The 20,634-nt window shown below is 37.3% G+C and overlaps 1 protein-coding gene across 1 annotated transcript; it reads left to right on the forward strand.

Moving 5' to 3' along the window:
• Positions 1 to 6,427: 6,427 nt before the first annotated feature.
• On the forward strand, positions 6,428 to 20,485 carry LOC145999891 (cdc42 homolog). Its single transcript, XM_083137164.1, has 7 exons — positions 6,428 to 6,569; positions 8,691 to 8,811; positions 11,540 to 11,612; positions 12,747 to 12,856; positions 15,451 to 15,624; positions 18,765 to 18,870; positions 20,357 to 20,485. Exons 1-6 carry the CDS (start codon positions 6,565 to 6,567, stop codon positions 18,864 to 18,866), a joined length of 585 nt encoding a protein of 194 aa, XP_082993290.1. The 5' UTR covers positions 6,428 to 6,564; the 3' UTR covers positions 18,867 to 18,870; positions 20,357 to 20,485.
• Positions 20,486 to 20,634: the final 149 nt, after the last annotated feature.

Consider the following 20,634-nt stretch of genomic DNA (forward strand, 5'->3'; position numbering starts at 1 on the left):
TTGATTGAAGTCCTGATTCAAACGAAAGTCGGTATCTTTGACACAGCTCGAGAGGAAGCCGTATCTGGTTTCGAGCCAGCACCTGTTTTTCTGAGAAGCGCTGTTGTCATTTTTACCTGCACCTGCAGTGTTTAGACATCCATTCATTCACTGCGGTGTTATACTCCCAAGATCTCCAAATTGTATAAGGCCCATGACGCACTCCCCCCAAAAAGGTAGAACATCCCCCCCGTTTATGCCGAATTAATTACTCAAATTATTTTTGTCAGACAAGATTTGCAGAAAAATATAATACCAGAGGTGCAACCACGAATTTTTGTCTGGGGGGGGGGCAAGTACCAGGATAAACGTACCAATAATAATAGTCTAACATTATTATTATTATTACTACTACTACTACTATCAGTGACGTTATTATCCTCAAATTACACAAATAGGGGGTAGAAGTCGTCTATGCCAAAGTACTTGTTTGGAACATACTATTTGAAATATTTTGTCAACACCGTCAATTTCACATTAGCTAATAATGTAAATCAAGCACACAAACTGTATTTTTGAATGGCAGAAAATGAATTATAAATGCATTCCAAAGATACATGTGTAACTTTCATGTACAACATTTTACACATATGCAACATGGAGCGACATAAAATAGAAAATACATACGCAACAAGCTAACACTAAATTGTGTACGTATTCAAAGCTTATTCAACACAAATATAAAACACATATTATTTAAATACATCACATTAGAGAAAATAAGTAGAATGCGAGCGAAGCGAGGAAGAAAAGTTTTAGATCCAATTTTTGCAATTGAAAACAATATTGTTTTAATAGGACGCAAATAATTCCACTGGACGCCATGGCATTCTCTCTTTTACAACTTTTTTTTAGATCATTCGGCACCCATGGCAGACTCCCGCCGTCCCTAGCTGCAGCTCTGAACTTGACGAAAACGAGAAAAGCAGATAATGCGAGTGAAGCAAGCAAGAAAATTTTACAAAATGTATTTTTATTTGCATAAAATTTGAATCGAAGGGGGTAATTGCTCCTCTGTGCTCCCCCTACAGGTGCCCTTGGCCGTCAATTTTTGTCCTTCCTTGCTACCCTAGAATTGACTTCCGCCGAAGGTTGGGGGGCAATGACTCCCTGTCCCCCTGTGGTTGCGTCACTGTATAATACAGACATATTTAAGAAATATATGTTTACTTTAGATACTTTAGGCTCACTGTCATTGTAGGATTCAAATTTAACAGGACAAGTATCTACTAGGGTTATAGCGTGGTCCTAAACCAACTGAAATTTCAACTCTAACTTCCTGTTTGTTAGAGACCAATCTCGACACGAAGATGTAGTGTCTCCTGTAACCATTGGCGTAGTGTTATAGTACGCCCGTACGCCCGTACGCCCAGCGTTCCCCGATTTGAAATTGCGTAAATGCTGTAAATATCAGGGGCGTGCCTTGACCTTTCGTGATAGGCTAGCGATGGGCTAATTTTTCGTTTCAGTTAATTATAACAATTTCAAATATAATATAGTCCTACACACATCCCTACTTACAATAATGTGCATAATGGTGAAGTATCGGGCTTGAGTGTGTGAAGTGCATACATACAGTAAAATCAAATCTTTGCTGCACGGTTTATAAAAATGAAAAACAGCCTCTCGATATAAACTTGTAAATTTCAACCATGAAGAAAATAATGATTTACTTGATATTTGAGAGCAACTGTAAATTAAATTACGTTCTTTTTTAACCCTGAAAATAATAAACATCCTATTAGTATAAAGTTTCGATCTTAATTAAACGGACGGGTTTCGGTTTCTTACTTGGCTAGAATTATGAATCATGACTTGTCTTCAGTTGGATGCAAGCGCAGATGTGATTCTGAGAACTTTCGTGTATTTGCACTGCATTATAAAAATTGCTTAAGTCACTGTAGCTTGTATAGTTCCATGTTCCTAAATTTGTATTGAACAAACCTAAATTTGTATTGAACAAAACACATGGACAACAAAATAATTTATTAAGATCATTGCTGCCACATAACCACATAATATTGTTGTACTGAGATGTTTTATTTAAACTGCCTAATGAAAACTTTCCCATCTTTCTTAGTTACGCACAGTTCACGACACTGTCGCTCATGATTCACAATCACAAGCTCCAACTTTACACCATATGTTCTCGAACTGAATGGTTTTGAAAGAAGGTCCCTAATCAAGGCCTTACCTGCAGCACTGCAAATCGATGGCTCTTCTGGCGGAAATTTTCAATGTAGAATCATACTTTTACACCAGGTACAAAAACACGACACAAAGAACAGACAAAAAACAGCACAATATCACAGTAAAAAAAAACAGGCATCCGCAGCACCAACGCTCCTAAATTAACCTTCCTTTTCAGCCTACCTGCAGTGTTACATACCCTCCATATTTCCGAGTAACTGACCACATGACGAATATGTTCCAAGTACCAGCTGTGTTTTAATTTCTTATAAATAGCATACGACTGGTGATCACTGGCTAACTTCATAATGTAATTTGTTGATTACTATAGAGTTTCAAACATGAAATCGTACCGCGTTAGGTAGTGCTACGGATGCTCAGAAAATTCTGGAAGTTAGCAACACTTGTGGCCAGTGTGGACGAATTATTTCCAACACCCTTGCCAAAGACAGATGCGGTCTTGGTGTTGCTTGCCCTCGGCCTTTTTTCTTCGTAAACGGCGATAGACAGTGTCCATGCAAGAACTGCATAAGTCACTCGAAAAGCTGGGAGAAAGGCGAGCAATCCTCTTCTTCTAACGCGGTTAGTCGTGCCGCATCGTCCAGCGTCGTCAAGGGTGTAGCTGGTTTATGTTTCAAGCCAAAAGAACAGAAAATAGAAGAAATGAAAATTCTGCAATGTAAATATCTTATAGTAAATAAATTCAATTCTAATGTGTATAAAGGCATTGAAAAACACGAACTTAAGATATCAAAAGTGTTTTAAAAAATAACGCAAGCGGCGCTTGCCCCGCCTTTCCTTACCGCACGCTTCAGGTAAATATAAAGTAAAACTTGACTAATTTCATATATGTTTGACCTGCATGGCATTATAATAGCTATTTTTCGCGATCCGCTTGCAACGTTCCACTAACAACACTCGTTGTAGCATTTTTTCCAATGCCTTTCCTGGCCGGACGCCGGGCAAGTTCGGCTTAAAGGACTCTATATTCCTTGCTGCCTTTTTGGAGGGAAAGCTTGGATCTCTGACAGCACGCGCGCAAATGCTCTCTCGTACGCCAGCGTACGGAACAGAGGGCTACGGTGATTGGTTCATGTGACCCTTCCTGCCTTCTGAAGCAGACGACAGCGGTAGAATTACTAGAGTGCCACACACGTAAATTTGCCGTTGCGTAGAAACGAATTTTCGTTTCGTCTCCCTCTCTCTTAGCATCATGTGTTCTACCCTGCTCGAAAACCTTCGCTATTGTTGCCACATTGTCATTCCATTCCTGGACACACTCGCGCAAACATCATTGAAAACAATTGAATAGCGCTCCAGCTCGCGGTTCCCACCGTTCGGTAGGGACGCTAATGTGGCAATATAGCACGGCGTAGTGCTTGCTTCTTTTATGCAGTGCATGTTCATTGGCTAGCTAGTAACTAGTGTTGCCAACTGTAATAATGAAGCACTATTTCTGTCACGGAAGGGGAAAAGGCAGGTAAAGTGGCGGTGAGTTTTGTTGGATTGGAAGCACCATATTTTTATTTTATACTGAGTATTTGACCGGTTTGACGTTGTGTGCGTGTATTGCGTGTGTGTATCCATCGCCCAGAGCGGCAAAATTTGAAGAGAAGAAAAAAATAAGCCTATTGAAAACTGTGATCGAGCGAGATATTCTTTTGCGCTGAATAGTATTGAAATAGCATAAGAAGTCTCATTATTTATTATATATATTTTGATGTTTTAGTTAGGAATATATTGATTTTCAATTTTCCGTTTCTGCGTAATGACCGGGGGGGGGGGGGGGTCGAAATAGAGCGGCATCTGCCGCCACCTCCCAGGGAGGCGCTGGTTCATAACAAAAGAAAAAGCCGCGCAGCTTATCGTCTAGTGGCAGTATATGTACTTGTTATTGTTGTGGAAGCCGGCATCCTTTGTAAATGTACAACAAAGGCAACCGACTGTCGCCGATCTCAGAGAGAAAATAATAATACTGCTTCAGGAGGAGTGTTTTCTTAGTCCATATGTATGTAGCTACATACAAAGCCACTTGTTAGTACATATTAATCCTAGTCCTGGTATAATGCTGATTAGCTCGTTCCCACGCGACATGTGACGATCCAGTGTGAATTCTCCCTTAGAATAAAAGAAGAATTAGAGTCCAGCGCAGATAATTTTTATTTTGTTTGAAATCGCAACTAAAGAAGCAGTGTTGCTAATGGAGCAGATAGAAAATCGCTGCAGTGCGCCGATGCACAGCTGTTACGTACAACAATAAAATTAGAGAATTCAGGTCTATCTAACGTTGAGTTTTAAACGTCATGCATTATACCAGGACTAGGATTAATATGTACTAACAAGTGGCTTTGTATGTAGCTACATACATATGGACTAAGAATTCGCAAAATATGAACTAACACATAAGTAAAATTACCAAAAATGCTGCAAAGAAGACTTCTTCATACGTTTAAAACTCAACGTTAGATAGACCTGAATTCTCTAATTTTATTGTTGTACGTAACAGCTGTGCATCGGCGCACTGCAGCGATTTTTCTATCTGCTCCATTAGCAACACTGCTTCTTTAGTTGTTTCGCGCATCGCACGGCAGAATTATCTGCGCTGGACTCTACCCGGTTCTTCGCGCTCATGCCACTCGTGCTATGTGATGCTACAATACGCAATATTGACTGACGTAACTATACCAAACTCAAATATACCATTTCATAATGGCCACTGCATTGTATAATTTATCGCACGAACAACGATGTGCATTAAAAACTAAAAGATCAACACAGTTTTTGTCAAATAAGTTGGTGAAGTCCTCGTAGTAGAAGTTCAGCCTGTGGCTGCTCTACCACTTAACCCGCAAAACTATTATTTTTTTTTATTATTATTATTATTTCGTTAGTATCTGTCAATGGAAATGTTTAGCATTCATTTGAAAACTCTTAACATCGAATGATCTCGGAACAAATTATTTTAAAATTTTTATCAGCATTCTCAAATGTAATAAACAGTGGTCTGAATTACTAATCGGCACTGTTACGTTAGTAGAGTGTACGATAGTTGAATCATCCACCCATCTCCGTGTCAGAGTGCTTTGCACAGCGCGCCAAGATGACAGAGGCCTCTGATTCGAATCCCGGGGTGAGCACGGGTGTTCTTTGTTAGTGCCCCTTCTTCAATATCATCACTCATATTCATATTCGCGATTAACCAAAAGTGGTAGAAAAGCGAAGTAAAATAAACCAAATCAATCAGTAGTTGGATCATCCACAACAATGACGTCTACTGTTCTGCAGAGGCGCTTGTGATTCAGGTAGGTTTCTTAATGACTTGCGTCATGCAAAAAGGTATAACAAAAAGGTATAAATCACCAGAGTTCAAAACATTTGTGGCATAGTGAGGCATCTGATTTTCTAGCTAAAACATGCATGGATGATGTTTTATTGAAAACCCAGCTGACTTCAGGCAAATAAACAATACCTGTGGCGACTAATACCATAAGTAAATTATTAAGCAAGAAAGGGCCGACTCTTCCTTCGGACTTGGCGTTCCAACCCGAAATGCCCATGCTACGCCACTGCCTGTAACCATTTATCGACTTCCTCCTCTACCAATTCCTCCCCCCTGTCGCCATACTTTCACCTGTCATGGAAGCCAAAGGACGTTTTGAATCGTCATCTACCAGATTGCAAGTTTTCATACGTGTTCTTACACAACGTCTACGGTTTATTGAACAAAAAACGATGCGAGATTCAGCTGACGAAAAGTAAATTCGTATGAATATTACGTATTAAATGTGGTAGTGTACATAAATATTCTTTGGCACTGTCATTCAAAACCGTATGATCCCAATATAATCCTTGCCTTTCAGTAAATTCGGCGGAAATAACTCCCGATTATAGAACAAATACTAAACAAGTATATTTTTATTAATTTTAATATTTGGTAAGTCTTTCGGGGGTCTGGACACCCGCCTAAATACGTTCTAGCCTGCGTATGCTTGTATCTTCAGCACGCCCCTGCTGACGTAACGAAATCAATTGTTCACTCATATCCCGTCAACAAAACGTCAGCCATCACCCACCATGTTAATCCTTTTAAGGCAGAAAAAGCTTAACATTATCAGAGTTTATCGGCCTTCAGATAGCTTATCACCGAAAAATAATAGCGCTGTTCATTTGATAAATATTTGAACTTTGTGATAAGCGACCTTGCTTCGATAGCAGCCATTACTGAGCTCGTGTGGACAACCAAACTTAGTTTGACAGAAGAAAATGGCTGCTTTGTTATAGTGTTTTTTTAAATAGTTCTTTACTTATTTTAATAGTTTAAGCAGAGCGTTAACCATGAGGTAAGTCATAGAAATATTGTCTTGCATGGTTGTCTTATGTATAGTCTCTTTTTTCGGCCATTACTATTCAAGATTTCTTTATCTACGTTTAACCGATGACTTGAGCAAAAAATAGATCACAATGTCTCAAAATCTAGAGCTTCAGGTAGAAAATGTAGGCAAGTCATTCATAATTAACAACATATTATTAGAAAACGTGGTGAAGTCGACCTATTTCCTGTTCATATATACTATACTTTTAATGGGAGAGGAAAGAATAGTTTACAGGATTCTTATTAGGAAACCTGATGGTAAGAGACCTGTAGGAAGAGCAAGACGAAGATGGAGGGACAACGTTGAGATGGACCTAAAGGAAATTGGTAGGGATGGAAAAGAGTATCTTGCTCAAGATAGGGACAGATGGAAGGCCTGTGTTGCTGCAGCCATGAACCTTCGGGTTTAGAAGGCTAGATAGTTAGTTAGTTATATACTATACATTTAATGAAATTCTTGAGTACGAATTTCACAAACCACTACCATGGGCGAAACTTGTGCCTAATTTTAGGGGCGAGGGGCAGAATCGAACTTTGGGCTTAATTTGGGAGGGGGGATTGAATAGTTTTCTCTCCCATACAAATAGCATTCAGGACTATATTGCTAAATAACTGTTACATTTGCGAAATAATAAAATTACTCATTACTTTGCTCCAGGAGGTTAACAATATTACCATTAATTTGTAAATGCAGCAAACCTGAAACTTTTGGGGTGACAAGTGCCCACCTTACAACCGTCAAGTTACGCCTGTAGCCAGTCACTACTATATGTTTTTACAAGTATGAAAGTCAGAGGATGAAATTTCCAACATTTTTATCAAGCTTCCTGGCGACTTTGAAAGAAAAGAAAATTAAACCACATAATTTGAGAAGGAAAAAGGCATAGAGACAAGAGACGAAAAGTAGAAAAGAGGTAGGGACAAAGAAAGGGACGACAAAAATGGGAGAAAGAGAGAGATATACAGGGGAATAAGGAAACAGCGACACAGAGGAATGTGCAAGACGAGGGAGAAAACTCTAAATAAGGCAGAGATAAACAGAAAAAAATATACACGAGGGAGAACTTATTAAATATTTTTTAAAACACACTTATTAACGCATATGAGCAGGAGAATTTTTGCCTGTAGTATTATATGGATGCGAAACTTGGTCCCTTACATTGAAAGAGGAACATAAATTAAGAGTATTTGAAAATAAGATCCTTAGGAAAATATTTGGGCCTAAAAGGGATGAGGAGACAGATGATGGAGAAGGTTACATAGAACTACATGATTTGTATTCATGTCCAGATATTATTAGAATGATTAAATCAAGACGACTTAGGTGGGCAGGCCATGAGGCACGAATGGGAGAGGAAAGAAGAGTTTCTTGTTGGAAAACCTGGTGGTAAGACACCTGTAGGAATGTCAAGACGAAGATGGAGAGATAACGTTGAGATGGGCCTAAAGAAATTCGGTAGAGATGGAAAATACTATATAGATCTTGCTCAGGATAGGGACAGATGTTAGGCCTGAGTGTGTTGCAGCCATGAACCTTCGGGTTTAAGAAGGCTAGAGAGTTAGTTAGTTTTAGTATCTTCCAAGTTAGTAAGCATTTGCAATGGCATATCAGAGGTGGTGCAAAATTCTTTGGAATTCTACTTGCTTGCATCATTTTCATTTGAATTAGCAGAGTGCATGGATTGTACTTTGGGAATGACACGTGTTTATCAAAGCTATTTGTTTGGCTATAACGATTTATCACCTTCACAGTGGCGCCATGGGGCTGTAGGGCCCAAGCTTTTACCAATTTATTTTATTATTATTGTTACACATTTGTTATTGCGATTCGTGGTGAATTACTTTTTAATCAGTGAATAACAGATTTAAAAGATAATAATAAAAAGTTAAAATGCATTGTTGATGTGCATTAATATCAGGATACATGGAAGGGAGTATTTATGGGAGTTTTTTTGTGAACTTATATAAGTATAACAAGTGTTTGAGCTGCACCAAGTGTTTTTCAAAAGTTGGCGCTCCTGCACCTTCATATTTATTGTAAGATGAACTGAAAGTATTACTTATCTGTTCTATTATTAATTTATTCCAGTGAACAAAAGAAGACGACACAAAGTGTCAAGTTAGTTCTTGTTGGAGATGGTACCGTTGGGAAGACATGTCTCTGTTACCGGTTCAGTGTAGATGACTTCATAGACAACTACATCCCCACTGTGAGTAATTTATTAATGTTTACTATCACAAGATTGAGGGTTGCCTTAATCTTTAATTCAGGTTATTATTAATGGTCATATAAAGATAGCTGGAAATAATGTTAGTATCATATGTGGCAAGTGCTGACGAAGTTGATCAGGAAAGGAAGTGGATGATCTTATTAGGTAGTCACTAATGAACAAAAAAACACTAATGCTGCTAACTACGATTGCCTTGACAGGCAGCTTAAGTATTTTTCTAAACATGAAAACAAGGCTTAATTACGTTACCTTGTTAATTAATTGTAAGTCACTTTAAACATAGCTATTTGAATACACTTAAATATCAAATTAATGCAATTGTTTGTTTGCTTGAGTTTGTTTTATTCACAGATAGGCTAATTGGGACTGGACCTACAGTTTAAAGTGGGATCCAAATCACTATGTGCCTCCTCAGGGTATCAAACTAGGGACCCTTTGATTACAAGTCAACACCACCACACCATCGGGGAGGGACAAATCAGCACAATATTGTGAATATTATTTATCAGGAGCATTGTTTTCCTTTCCAAAGAAAAAGCTTTGAACGGCCTTAACTCTGCCATTTAAAACAATACTTTAATAAAGAAATACATAACTTATGGTTGTGCGAATTACTCACAATTACAGAATAATAATTATTCTTAAATTTAAAAATACTAAAACTTATTGTACTTACGATTAGTGAGTATTTGTTTCTGAACGACGTTTCGGGAAACCGCTGTTCCCTTCTTCAGGTTCAATTTTGACTATGAAGAACACTCCATAGCCACGTCACATTAAGTCAAAAGCAAGGAAAAGGGACTCAGGTTTGACTTTGGTAAAAAAGGAAATTTAGAAAACCTGCCTAATAAAAATGTCTTTTCATTCTGAAGTTTCCACGGGCTGGAGTGAAATGGCGGGTATTGTTTTAACATTTTAATCGAAACGTTCTTTTAGTGCGGGGGGTGGGGGGGTGGAGGAGGAGACAAGTAAGTCTTTAGGATGGCCCTCAGCCATTGACATAGTAGAGGGTTCGTATATGCGCATATAAAAAATAAATGTAGTTACTCAGAGGTACAGAAACGAATACAATATTACAGGTAAAGTTAAAGTTCCCTGTGCATGTAGCACCGTGTAATGGAGGCACATTTAGGATATGTGGGGGCAGGGCCCCACATATTTTCGATGCCGGACATCTTGGAGGTGATGTGATCAGCACCACGCTCCGACCGCATTTACACCCCCACCCCCTTCCTCCAACGGGTACCATTTGATTTGATGCTGGTTGGACCCTGGATCAGCTTTTTGCGGGGACAATGCCGGAAAAATTCCGACCTTAGATCAGGCTACAATTTCATGAGAAAAAAGTCTCATATATGTATATCACATCACCACCGGTGTCGAAACCGGGAGGGAGGGGCAGAGGGGCCCGGTCCCATCCAGTTCCCGTTTGACCCCCTTATAAGGGATCCAAGACATATATTCCAACATATTACATAACGTTTGCACACAGAAACTTCACACACAATAGGTGGGAAATTATGCACGATTCTGCTCTGAAATGGGCAGAATCAATAATGTGGGACTATCACTCAGTTTGAGGGTGTTTCTTGTGCTTGTGCGTTTACTATTTCAGTATTTCCTTTTTCAAACTGACAATGAATTAAGGAAAACGCATGGCATATTATGAATGAATATGTGCAATAATAGAGGAAGAAGCATGGGAATACTGCAGTCTTCATGCTTTTGAATGAGCCAGTCCATTGCAAATTAGGTTCCTATGTTTCCCTTCGGAAATGTCAAAAATCGCTCGCCCAGTTGAAAATTTTATCTTGGGCCTTCCTCTTTTATGTAAATATGTGTGAAGATATTAAACTCCTATAAAGGATTGTAAGAATAAGTATTATAAACAGAATATGATCAAAAATTCTGTCAAAAGTTACATGTAAAGTATTATGTTGTATAATTACAGTAGTGCAGTGATTTTTTTGTCCAGCTAATAAAGTTCGATGTACCCTGATATATATGTTTTGTTCCCAAATACAGTTATTGCAATTACTATTTTTCAAAGGTTAATTCAAGTGTATGGTTCCACCTTAAGGAAAAAAAATTACCACTCTTCCTGCAAACAGAAATAAATCAGTATTTATGCTTTACTTAGCTTAACCCCCACAAATCTCTTAACAAATCGGCACCTATGCACATCACCCCTTCCCATTTTTAAAAAAAATTGAGTTGAATTCAATATGGCGGCCACTAATATGGTGGACATCCGCTTGGAACAAACCAACATGGTTCCCCCTAAGCCTAACCTGTTTCTATCAATTGTACCCAGCCTAACTCCTTTACTTTTTATAGGGGGTGTTAACGGACTTTTGAATCACCCTGTAGGCCCTCTTATGTGAGTTTGTCAACATGAGATCAAGAATTACACACACACACATTATATATATATAATATAATATATATATATATAACATTTTCGAACTTCTTAAAGATTTTCCCAGTGTAGGTTTTATGTATCATTAGCTGTGACAAAGGGAACATGTAATAATGCTATGTTGCAAAAAATTATTAAAAATAAATGTCTAGTTGATCACAAATCACTACGAAATGTTTGGGTTGCCTCTGAATTTCTGTTAATGATGATCACCCAACTATTTTTTTTTTTAATTAACTGTGCGTTACTGAGCCCTTGTTATACTAAATTTATTCTCTGATCTTGCAGATAATGGACACGTATGAAATGGAAGTAACAGTTGGAGGTACACCTGTAACGGTCAGCGTCAATGATACTGCAGGTAAGGTTTTTTTCTTTTTATGATAATTGTATACATACACACATACATGGACGTCTGCAGGATTTTTTCCAGGGAGGGGCAAGCAAAGTAATTTCTTTCCAGGGGGGGAAAAGGAGGCATATTTTCCTCCATAATAATGATGCCCTCTCAAAAACATTGCCTCAGTCTGAAATTACCATGTTCCTTCAGCGCCCTTATAATAATTAACATAAATTACAGTGAAAAGGTAAAAAAAGGTAAAGTGCTCCCCTGCGCTTAGCACCACGCCATGAAGGCGTATAGGGGGTGTGGGGGTAACGCTTTCTTGATCTGGTCGTGAGCGGGGGCGATGTGATCAGCATCACGCCCCTGACCACCTTTACCCCCCAGAGTTTCGTCCAGGTACCCATGTCATTCGACGCTGGGTGAGCGCCGGGGCCGCTACCAATGTTAGAGAAGTTCACGGATTTGAACCGGCCGGGGATCGAACCAGGGACCTATAGCATGGTAGTCAGACACGTTACTGACTGATCCACCGCGGTGACTGAAATGAAATTGTCTGAAATATATACTTTTCAGGTGGACATTCATTTTCCTGGGGGGAGCTGCTCCCCTCCCCCTCTTCCGGTGGGGGATAGATATGAGTGTGTGTGTGTGTGTGTATGGGAGATAAGTTGAAAGAAAGGGGTGGAAAAAGAACTAATATACCAAATGAGAAGGTACTATGAAGACTCACCAGACATACTAGAAATGTTTTAAGTTTTCATGGCTGCATCTTGAGATATAGGTAAAGATAAGGTCACAAAAACTAAACACATTTGCACTGTCTGGTGATCGTTTCCTATTTCCTTATCATTTTATGTATACCATTGTACTCAAATCTTTAATTAGAAGATATATAACCCAACTTGTTTCTTTTTCACATTTTCCTATTTTGCAACATGAAAGTCAAATGGTCACAAGATCCACATCTTGGAAATACAGCAAGAAAGAGTAATACCTTATATTGTGCATCAATTTCAATACATTGAAACAGCATTTAAAGTAATACCTTTGGGTTGTGAGGGAGTGGAGTATGATGTGGGAAAAACATTTTAATTATTATCTCTATTTTATGCTTGCAGCTTCATATATCCTTGAATTTTGTGTTTTTAGGTCAGGAGGAATATGACAGATTACGACCACTGATTTATCCCTACACAGATGTTTTTCTAATCCTGTTTTCATTGGATTCCTATCCGTCTTTCTGGAATGTTGGAAAGAAGGTATAATATTTTCATTCATTGTGGTTTATCATTTTAAATTGACAAATTACATAGAATGTCACCCTTGTTCATGTAGTTCAGTTTTAAGACTCAAGTGTTAGGCACTACTTCTAACAAAAACATTTAGAAGATATTGACAAAACCATTAATTTTATTTAGGGAGCAAATAATGCTTGATTAATTCATTTCAAACTTCTATTTATCAACATATGATGCTATTAACAGTAGTTGATTAGACGTCGGATTTTTAGGTTCTAAAAAATGTGCTTTTTGGTTCCTAAAATAGGCTATAAAAATCCTAAAATAGGTTCTAAAAACATTAAATTAGGCTCGAAAAATCCTGAAATAGGTTGCAAAAAGACTTAATTCGATACTGATTGGATACAATAATTAAAAACAAAATTTCACAAGAACCGTAACAACCAAATATTAATATTCTAAAATTTTCATTTCTTTATATCATTTTCAAAATTATATATAAATTATTATAATACTGCACTTGTGCTGTTAGAAAAACTTACTTGTTGGTATGAAAAATGAATTATGTATGTATAATTTGCTGCACAATATCAGGGTGGCTACTCACTTGGAATTTCGGGAATTGCACATGAATTATTCATGAATTTTGGCAAAACATGAAAAAAGGTACATCCGGATATTTTCTCTTTTCCAATTTTTTCTCTGTAGATGTGAAAAATTGCAACTTTTATTAAACCAAATCCCATTAAATTTATGCATGTTTATAAATGCCCTGAGGCAAGTTTCTCTCAGATTAGCTCTTATTTTATTTTATTTTTTTAGGAAGAAAATGAAAGGTAAATGGAAAATAAGACAAAATTTTCTCAATGTGTTAACTTTGTTAGTGTCTTTTGCAGAACAATCTATCTGACAGACGGAAGATTATTACAAAATAATATATCTTGGAAGTTGATTAACTAAATTTTTTGGTAAATTGGAATTATACAAACCCTTTATATTGTCAATATTTTTGTGTGTGGAAGCGAGGGTGAGAGTTGGTAATAAGTAAGGTTGAAATAGAGGAAACATCTGCTGTATCCTTGAATTTTTGGAAAGTTCGCCTTGAAAACAAAGAATTATACTTGAATTTTAACATGGTCCTAGTGACCATCATGAATCATTTTACATTTTCCCCACTCAAACTCCACATTTTGTCCGTGAGGATCATTTCATGTGCTGAAAATTATCTTTCAACAGAAACATAGTTAGTAGTGCAATTGTAATCAAGGGGTTCCAGGTTTGATACCCGGTGGAAGCACATAGTGGTTCGTATCCCACTTTAAACTGTAGGTCCAGTCCTGATACTGTGCATAAAGTGGACTTAAAACACCAAATCAATCAATCAAAGCAAATTTGAATGCTGAAACATTACTTCGCAAGGTGCGAATGCCAAAAAAGACCAAACTGACACGAGAGTGAGCAAGGCCGTACAGATCAGAAATTTGCACTTGGGACTGTGCAGGAAGTAGAGACGATTGGATGCCAAAACTGAGAAAAGGGGGGGGGGGCGAGGACATTTTACTTTATCTTAGTAGGCAAGGCTTAGCATTAAAAGTCTATAGTACAGGGGTAAAAAGTAGAGGGGACTGCCCCCTTTCGCCGCCACTGTCTGCAGTTAACAGTGACGTCAGACATTTTTTGTTTTGTTTAAAGCTTTGATAAACATCACATACTTGGAGGGAGGGGAATCAACAGAAAACATGTTTCACACAAGCCAGTCATTGAATAATTTCACCACCAAACCTAGTAAATACCTCTGTGAGATATAAAAATCCTGTAAAACCTAAAAAAATATAAAAACCTAAAAAAAGGTTTAATTTAGGCACATAAACCTAAAATAGGTTATAACAAGCAAAATAGGTTATTTTAGGTACTATAAAACTTCGTCAGTTGTTTCGTTTTTTTAGTAAAATGCTGATATAACTTATTTCTTATTTACCTGCAAAGGGAAAAATAGGTTAAAAACCTAAAATCTGTGATCTAGTTATGATACACATCTTTTTGTCGGTGTGTTACATTTAACTAGTAACTGAAATTCAGTTACTTTCTCAGGTAACTGGTAATTAAAACAACAGTTAATTTACAGTTACTTTTCTGTATCAACAATAAGAAAGAAAATTGTTGAAACAACATTCTTAAATGTATATTTGTTACAAATAATTGTTTTGCATGGGATAACTTTTTCAAGTAAAAAGGTTTACTTTGATTTTTTCTGTCTCATATTTCAACATAAAAGGTTTAGTGAAAATTAATGTTAATTTTTGATGTACAGTCATGGACACTTCTGGGCTGCACTGATATCATTGGCTTTCAATTGAATTGTTACAACCCTGACTGCACATCAATCAAAAAAGAGAAGGGCCTTGCTGCAATTCTAAGAGTTTTATGTTATCGACAATAAAGTAACTGTTAAAGAAACTAACAAAGTAATTGAGAGTTATTTTTTAGGACTCAGTTAGTTATAAAAATTAATTTTCTAATGACTGATACTTGTAGATATTAAGAAGAATATTGTAAATGCACTATTCAGGTTTCTTGTTTATAATTAATATTATTTTATTCGCACTTTTATCCAGTGGATTCCAGAAATCAAACACTATTGTAAAAATACTCCTTTCCTCCTCATTGGGTCAAAGAAAGATCTTCGACAATGGAGCACTTCAGACGTTCTTGTTAAAAAACATGAGGGAGAGAATTTGGCAAAGGAAACCAAAGCATACAAGTACTTCGAATGTTCTGCAAAAACAAAGGTAAGAACTAGAGAGAGAGAGAGAGAGTGAGTGAGAGTGTGAGTGTGTGTGTGTGTGTTTATACGTACACTCAATATATTTTTGTGTACTGAAATTGAGGGAGAACGTTTGGAATTAAGTAATTTGTTATGGCAATTTAATTGATAAAATAATAGTCTAATTTAAGACAACATTAACTAATAAGAAATAATTTGCACATTATATTTTCTGTGATCAAGTTTTAAATTTGCAAGAAATTCTTATGCTAAAAATCAAGGAGGCAGGGGTGCCCATCCACCCCACATCATGTCATAATTCCCATGAAGTATTTAATTATGCCAATGTGTAATCAACTATCATATTAGTGAAAGTCATTATATAAATCTTTACTTAACACTTTATTCGATCTGTCTCATCCTCCCTTCATTATTTCTTTGCTTCATCTAATAGATTTAATATGGTGCACCTGGCAGTAAAAGTGACTTCAAATCAGCTAAAGTAATTAATTACTTGACATTTATTCTGATTCTCCCTTCCCCTGCTTCATGCTCACATATTTCATCATAGTGCCAAGGTGTGTGTGTCTTTTTTTTTTTGTTACGTGTATTTTAGAAAAATATATATATGTTGACTTTTATATGAAGAAAAAATTTCTGGCACAAATATTTTGATGGCACAGTCTGTGCCAAAACATAGTTAAAGTAGGAACCTGCGGAAGGAGTCACAAATTTTTAGCAATATCAAGGATTACGAATCATGTTCAAGTCTTTTTCCAATTTTGGAAAGTACTCTATGTGATCAAAAGTATCCGGACACACCGCGAAACGTGTGTTTATCATAGAGGGCGACACAGTACTGCCATCTATTGCATAGAACACAGTCAGCGAACTCAGTAGTCTGCACACAGTGTGAAACAGAAGTATGGGATGGTCTGAGGAACTCGCAGACTTTCAACGTGGTCAGTTGATTGGGTGCCACTTGTGTAGGAAGTCTGTGTGTGAGATTTCCACCCTCCTAAATATCCCTCTGTCCACTGTTTCCGATGTTATAGTGAAGGGATGTGTACAACCCAGAAGCGTGCAGGCTAACCTCCCATGTTGACCTCCAGAGACCATCGAGAGTTGAAGAGGGTCGTACAGCATTATCGTCAATCATCCATCGCCACAATCACATAGGAATTCCGAACTGCATCAGGATCTACTCCAAGCACCATTACTGTTTGGCGCAAGGTGCGGCAACTTGGTTTCCATGGCCGAGCAGCTGCCCATAAGTCAAACATCACACAGACAAATGCCGAACGCCGCCTCGTGTGGTGCAAGGAGCGTCGAAACTCGACCATAGAACAGTGGAAAACCATTGTGTGGAGTGATGAATCACAGTACACAATGTGGTGATCCGATGGTAGGGTGTGGGTGTGGCGAATGCCTCGTGAACGACATCTACCAGCCTGTGTAGTGTCGACAGTGAAATCCGGAGGTGGCGGGGTTACAGTGTGGTCATGTTTCTCCTGGAGAGGGCTTGGCCCCCTTGTTGCTTTACACGGCAATGTCACGGGACAAGCTTACGTTGACACTTTAACGGCTTTCATGCTGCCTACTGTCGAAGACTAGTTCGGGGATGACCATTGTGTCTTTCAACATGACCGACCACCCGTCCATACTGCAGGGCTTGTGGGGGAGTGGTTTGACGACAACAACGTCCCACTAATGGACTGGCCTGCGCAGAGTCCTGATTAGAATCCAATAGAACATCTCTTGGATGTTTTGGAATGCCGACTTCGTGCTAGACCACACCGATCCACATCAATACCTCTTCTCATTTTGGCACTCTGCGAGGAATGGGCTGCCATTCCTCAGGAAACCTTCTGGCACCTGATTGAAAGTATGCCTGTGAGAGTGAACGCTGTCGTCAAGGCTAAAGGTGAGCCAACACTGTATTGACTGCCAGTGTTCCCGATGGAGGGTTGCCCAAACTTGTACTTTATTTTCAGGTGGGTGTCCGGATACTTCTGATCACATAGAGTATGTCTTATGAAAGGACGTATTTGGGGGGTGGGGTCCAGGGGGTCCAGACTTACCAAGTACAATAATAAAATAATGAACATATGCGTTGTTTAACATTTGTTGTACAATCAAGGGTTATTTGTTTAAATTTATTTTAAGGTAGTAAATATTTAGTTTTTATAATTCTTTTATTTAACATTAATTTGACGTGTGTGTGTGTCTAAACAAAAGCTAACGTAGTACAAAGACTCTTTTGTTGCGTAACAACAACATAATTATCTTATTGGGAGATGCTCCTCAACACTAAACTATCCTACCACACTCTCAAGGACGTATTTTGGGGCCAAGCCTAAGGACCGCTTCCCCCCTCCCCCCCCCGGAATACTTACCAAGTACTAACATTAAACAATGAAAATATTCTTGTTTAGCATTTGCTGTATAATCGAGAGTTATTTATTTCCTTCAAACTTTTGAATGACAGTACCAAAGATATTAATCTGAAACTTTAATTTTTGTCAATTTGATCTAACATTCTGTCCAGTTATTTAATAAATATTCAATTCTTTATCTGTTTGGCACTGATTTCCTTGCCAGAGCATTTGCTTTACTACAAACTTTAGTGATCTTAACGACACACTAGATAATGAATACATGCTTATCTCTATTCTTACACTGTTGTTTTGCATATTAATGTAATAATAGCCATACAGTATTAATTTAATATTTAGCGTTACCCTCACACCCCCTATACACCTTCATGGCGTGGTGCTATGCACAGGGGAAGACTTTACCTTTTACCTTTTAATATAATTATGATTTAAACGTTTTGTATTATTGTTATATTTTATTATTATTATTTGAGACACTTGGTTCAGTCCCCCCCCCCTAAATACATTTCTAAATACATGCCTGGTCTTATGGGTTTTTCAGAAAAGTAACTTGCAATTCTAAATAAACTTAATGCCATAAGGCACATTATTGCCCCCACTCCCCACTTCACCACCCCCAAATGAGAGGGGACGTGTCATCCACTTTGGAATTAATGATCCATTGAAATTGAGAAAATAATATACAGCTGCTCCTGTACAAGAAATGTGTTAAGTACTTTTCTTTTGTTCACCGAGTCTTTATACTTTATTTATTTTCTACGCAATAAAGGAAGGAGTGCAGGAGGTCTTCAGAGCAGCAATACTTGCAGCTGTTGCATCGAAGCAGAGGCCAAAACAAAGGAAGCGACAGAAGACCTGCTCCATTACGTAGCAATGTGAGTATAGCAGTGTGGATTAAATCTGAGATATTGACGTAACTAAAATGAAAATGAATGATTAAATTCAGTTAAATTTATTGCATACACAGGAACTCTATTTGAAGTGGCTCTAAACAAAGTAATAAAAATGTTGTACTGAAAATGCACAATGTGGGTAAGAATAATATTCTTCTAATAATAATAATAATCCAGTAAATGAATCCCTCTGTCTCATAATTATAGTCCGGATGCCAAAATGGTGACTTTTTATTTATGTTCTTTTGGATACTTGATCGGCAAATTTGTACTGATCCTTGAGTAATAATGTTGTATGGTTCATTCCCATGTTTAATTTTCTTCTGTATACACCAATGTCACAGTTTGCCTATCAGACAATTATTATGGGACAACAAACAAAAGTGTACCAGACAATAATTGTGGGACAGAGGGAGTAAGTTTCTGATATATTCTTAAGCTAAAATAGTCAATTTCATAATGAGTTTTCCAAGTAATATTAATACATTCAACCAAAAAATCTATGTATGCAGAGTATCTAAGAAGTCCCCATACCCCTACTTGTGTGTATCATGTTGCGACTTTGCAGAAAATTGGCCGGTATTCAGTTTCTTGGGAATTATTTTATTTTTGTTGTTGGCATCACATGGAACTCTCACTCGAATTCATTTGTCAGTTGCTGCACCTTGACTGATGTGAGCAGATATGGTTACAGTGCTGAGGAACGGCTAGTGATGTGTGGGGGTGCAAGAACAACAACTCACAGTGTAAACAATATACCATAATGTAATGTAAATATGAAGTATTTTATGATGTAAATAAATAAAATACATATGTTATAAAGTAGTAAATATGTCATATATATCTAGAGGGGTAATAAGTACTACATAATGTAATATATGGGTATGAGACTTCTCACATACACTATACACTGGTGCCTCACATAACAAATGGTTTCTGTTCCAGGATGGATTTTGTTATGGAAATCGAGGGTGCTGTTTCTCATAGGGTTGCGTGATTTGGTTATTTTACATCGCTTTTGAGCCACTTTTAATTGCGACAATGAGGATGAGTGATATGATGAAATAAATAAAGTGACACTCACAAGGAATGTCCATACCTTGATCCTGGGATCCCTGTCATCATAGCAAGTTGTGATAACTTCTCTGTCACAGACATAGGCATGTTGATAGTCAATTTGCTTCCTGTGTATTGTGCTTGCTGCCAACTGTGCTGTTTTCAAATTGATATATTTGCACAAAATATTAAAATGTATGCCTGCTTGATTAATTTGCTAGATAATAAATTTTTTTACAGTCAATTTGGAAATAAGACATGGCTACTGTACAAACTAGCCCTCAGTATACAAGTCGCTAAAAGATGAAGACATATAAAAATTTAAGTAATATGTTTAAAAATAAAATTTCCAGTGCTTATTCCATGTTGTCTAATTATTCGATATTTGCTTTTTCTTTCTTTTTTTCTTTAGAATTGACAACAAAGCCAGAAAAGAATGGTTCATCAACTGTGTACAGCTATGTAAACATTTTCTATCATGCAGTGCATGAGAATATTATTTTTTGTAATATAACACATAATAAATTAGTTTGCAAAAAAATATAGTGTGTATTTTAATATCTTGAAATGGTTACATATTAACTTATATTTAATAATAATTTGGGAAAAATAATACTATATATTTTTATTCAGTATGATGCTTTTATACATCTTAAAGACGACAAAGAAATGACAACATACTCAAATGCC

This window comes from Lepisma saccharinum, chromosome 16 (assembly GCF_977018435.1).
Source record: "Lepisma saccharinum chromosome 16, izLepSacc3.1, whole genome shotgun sequence".
Classification (NCBI taxonomy): domain Eukaryota; kingdom Metazoa; phylum Arthropoda; class Insecta; order Zygentoma; family Lepismatidae; genus Lepisma; species Lepisma saccharinum.

Coding starts and splice junctions, on each gene's coding strand:
- LOC145999891 (XM_083137164.1), top strand. Junction 8,812..11,539: donor TAGACAACTACATCCCCACT/GTGAGTAATTTA, acceptor CTGATCTTGCAG/ATAATGGACACGTATGAAAT. Junction 12,857..15,450: donor TCTGGAATGTTGGAAAGAAG/GTATAATATTTT, acceptor ACTTTTATCCAG/TGGATTCCAGAAATCAAACA.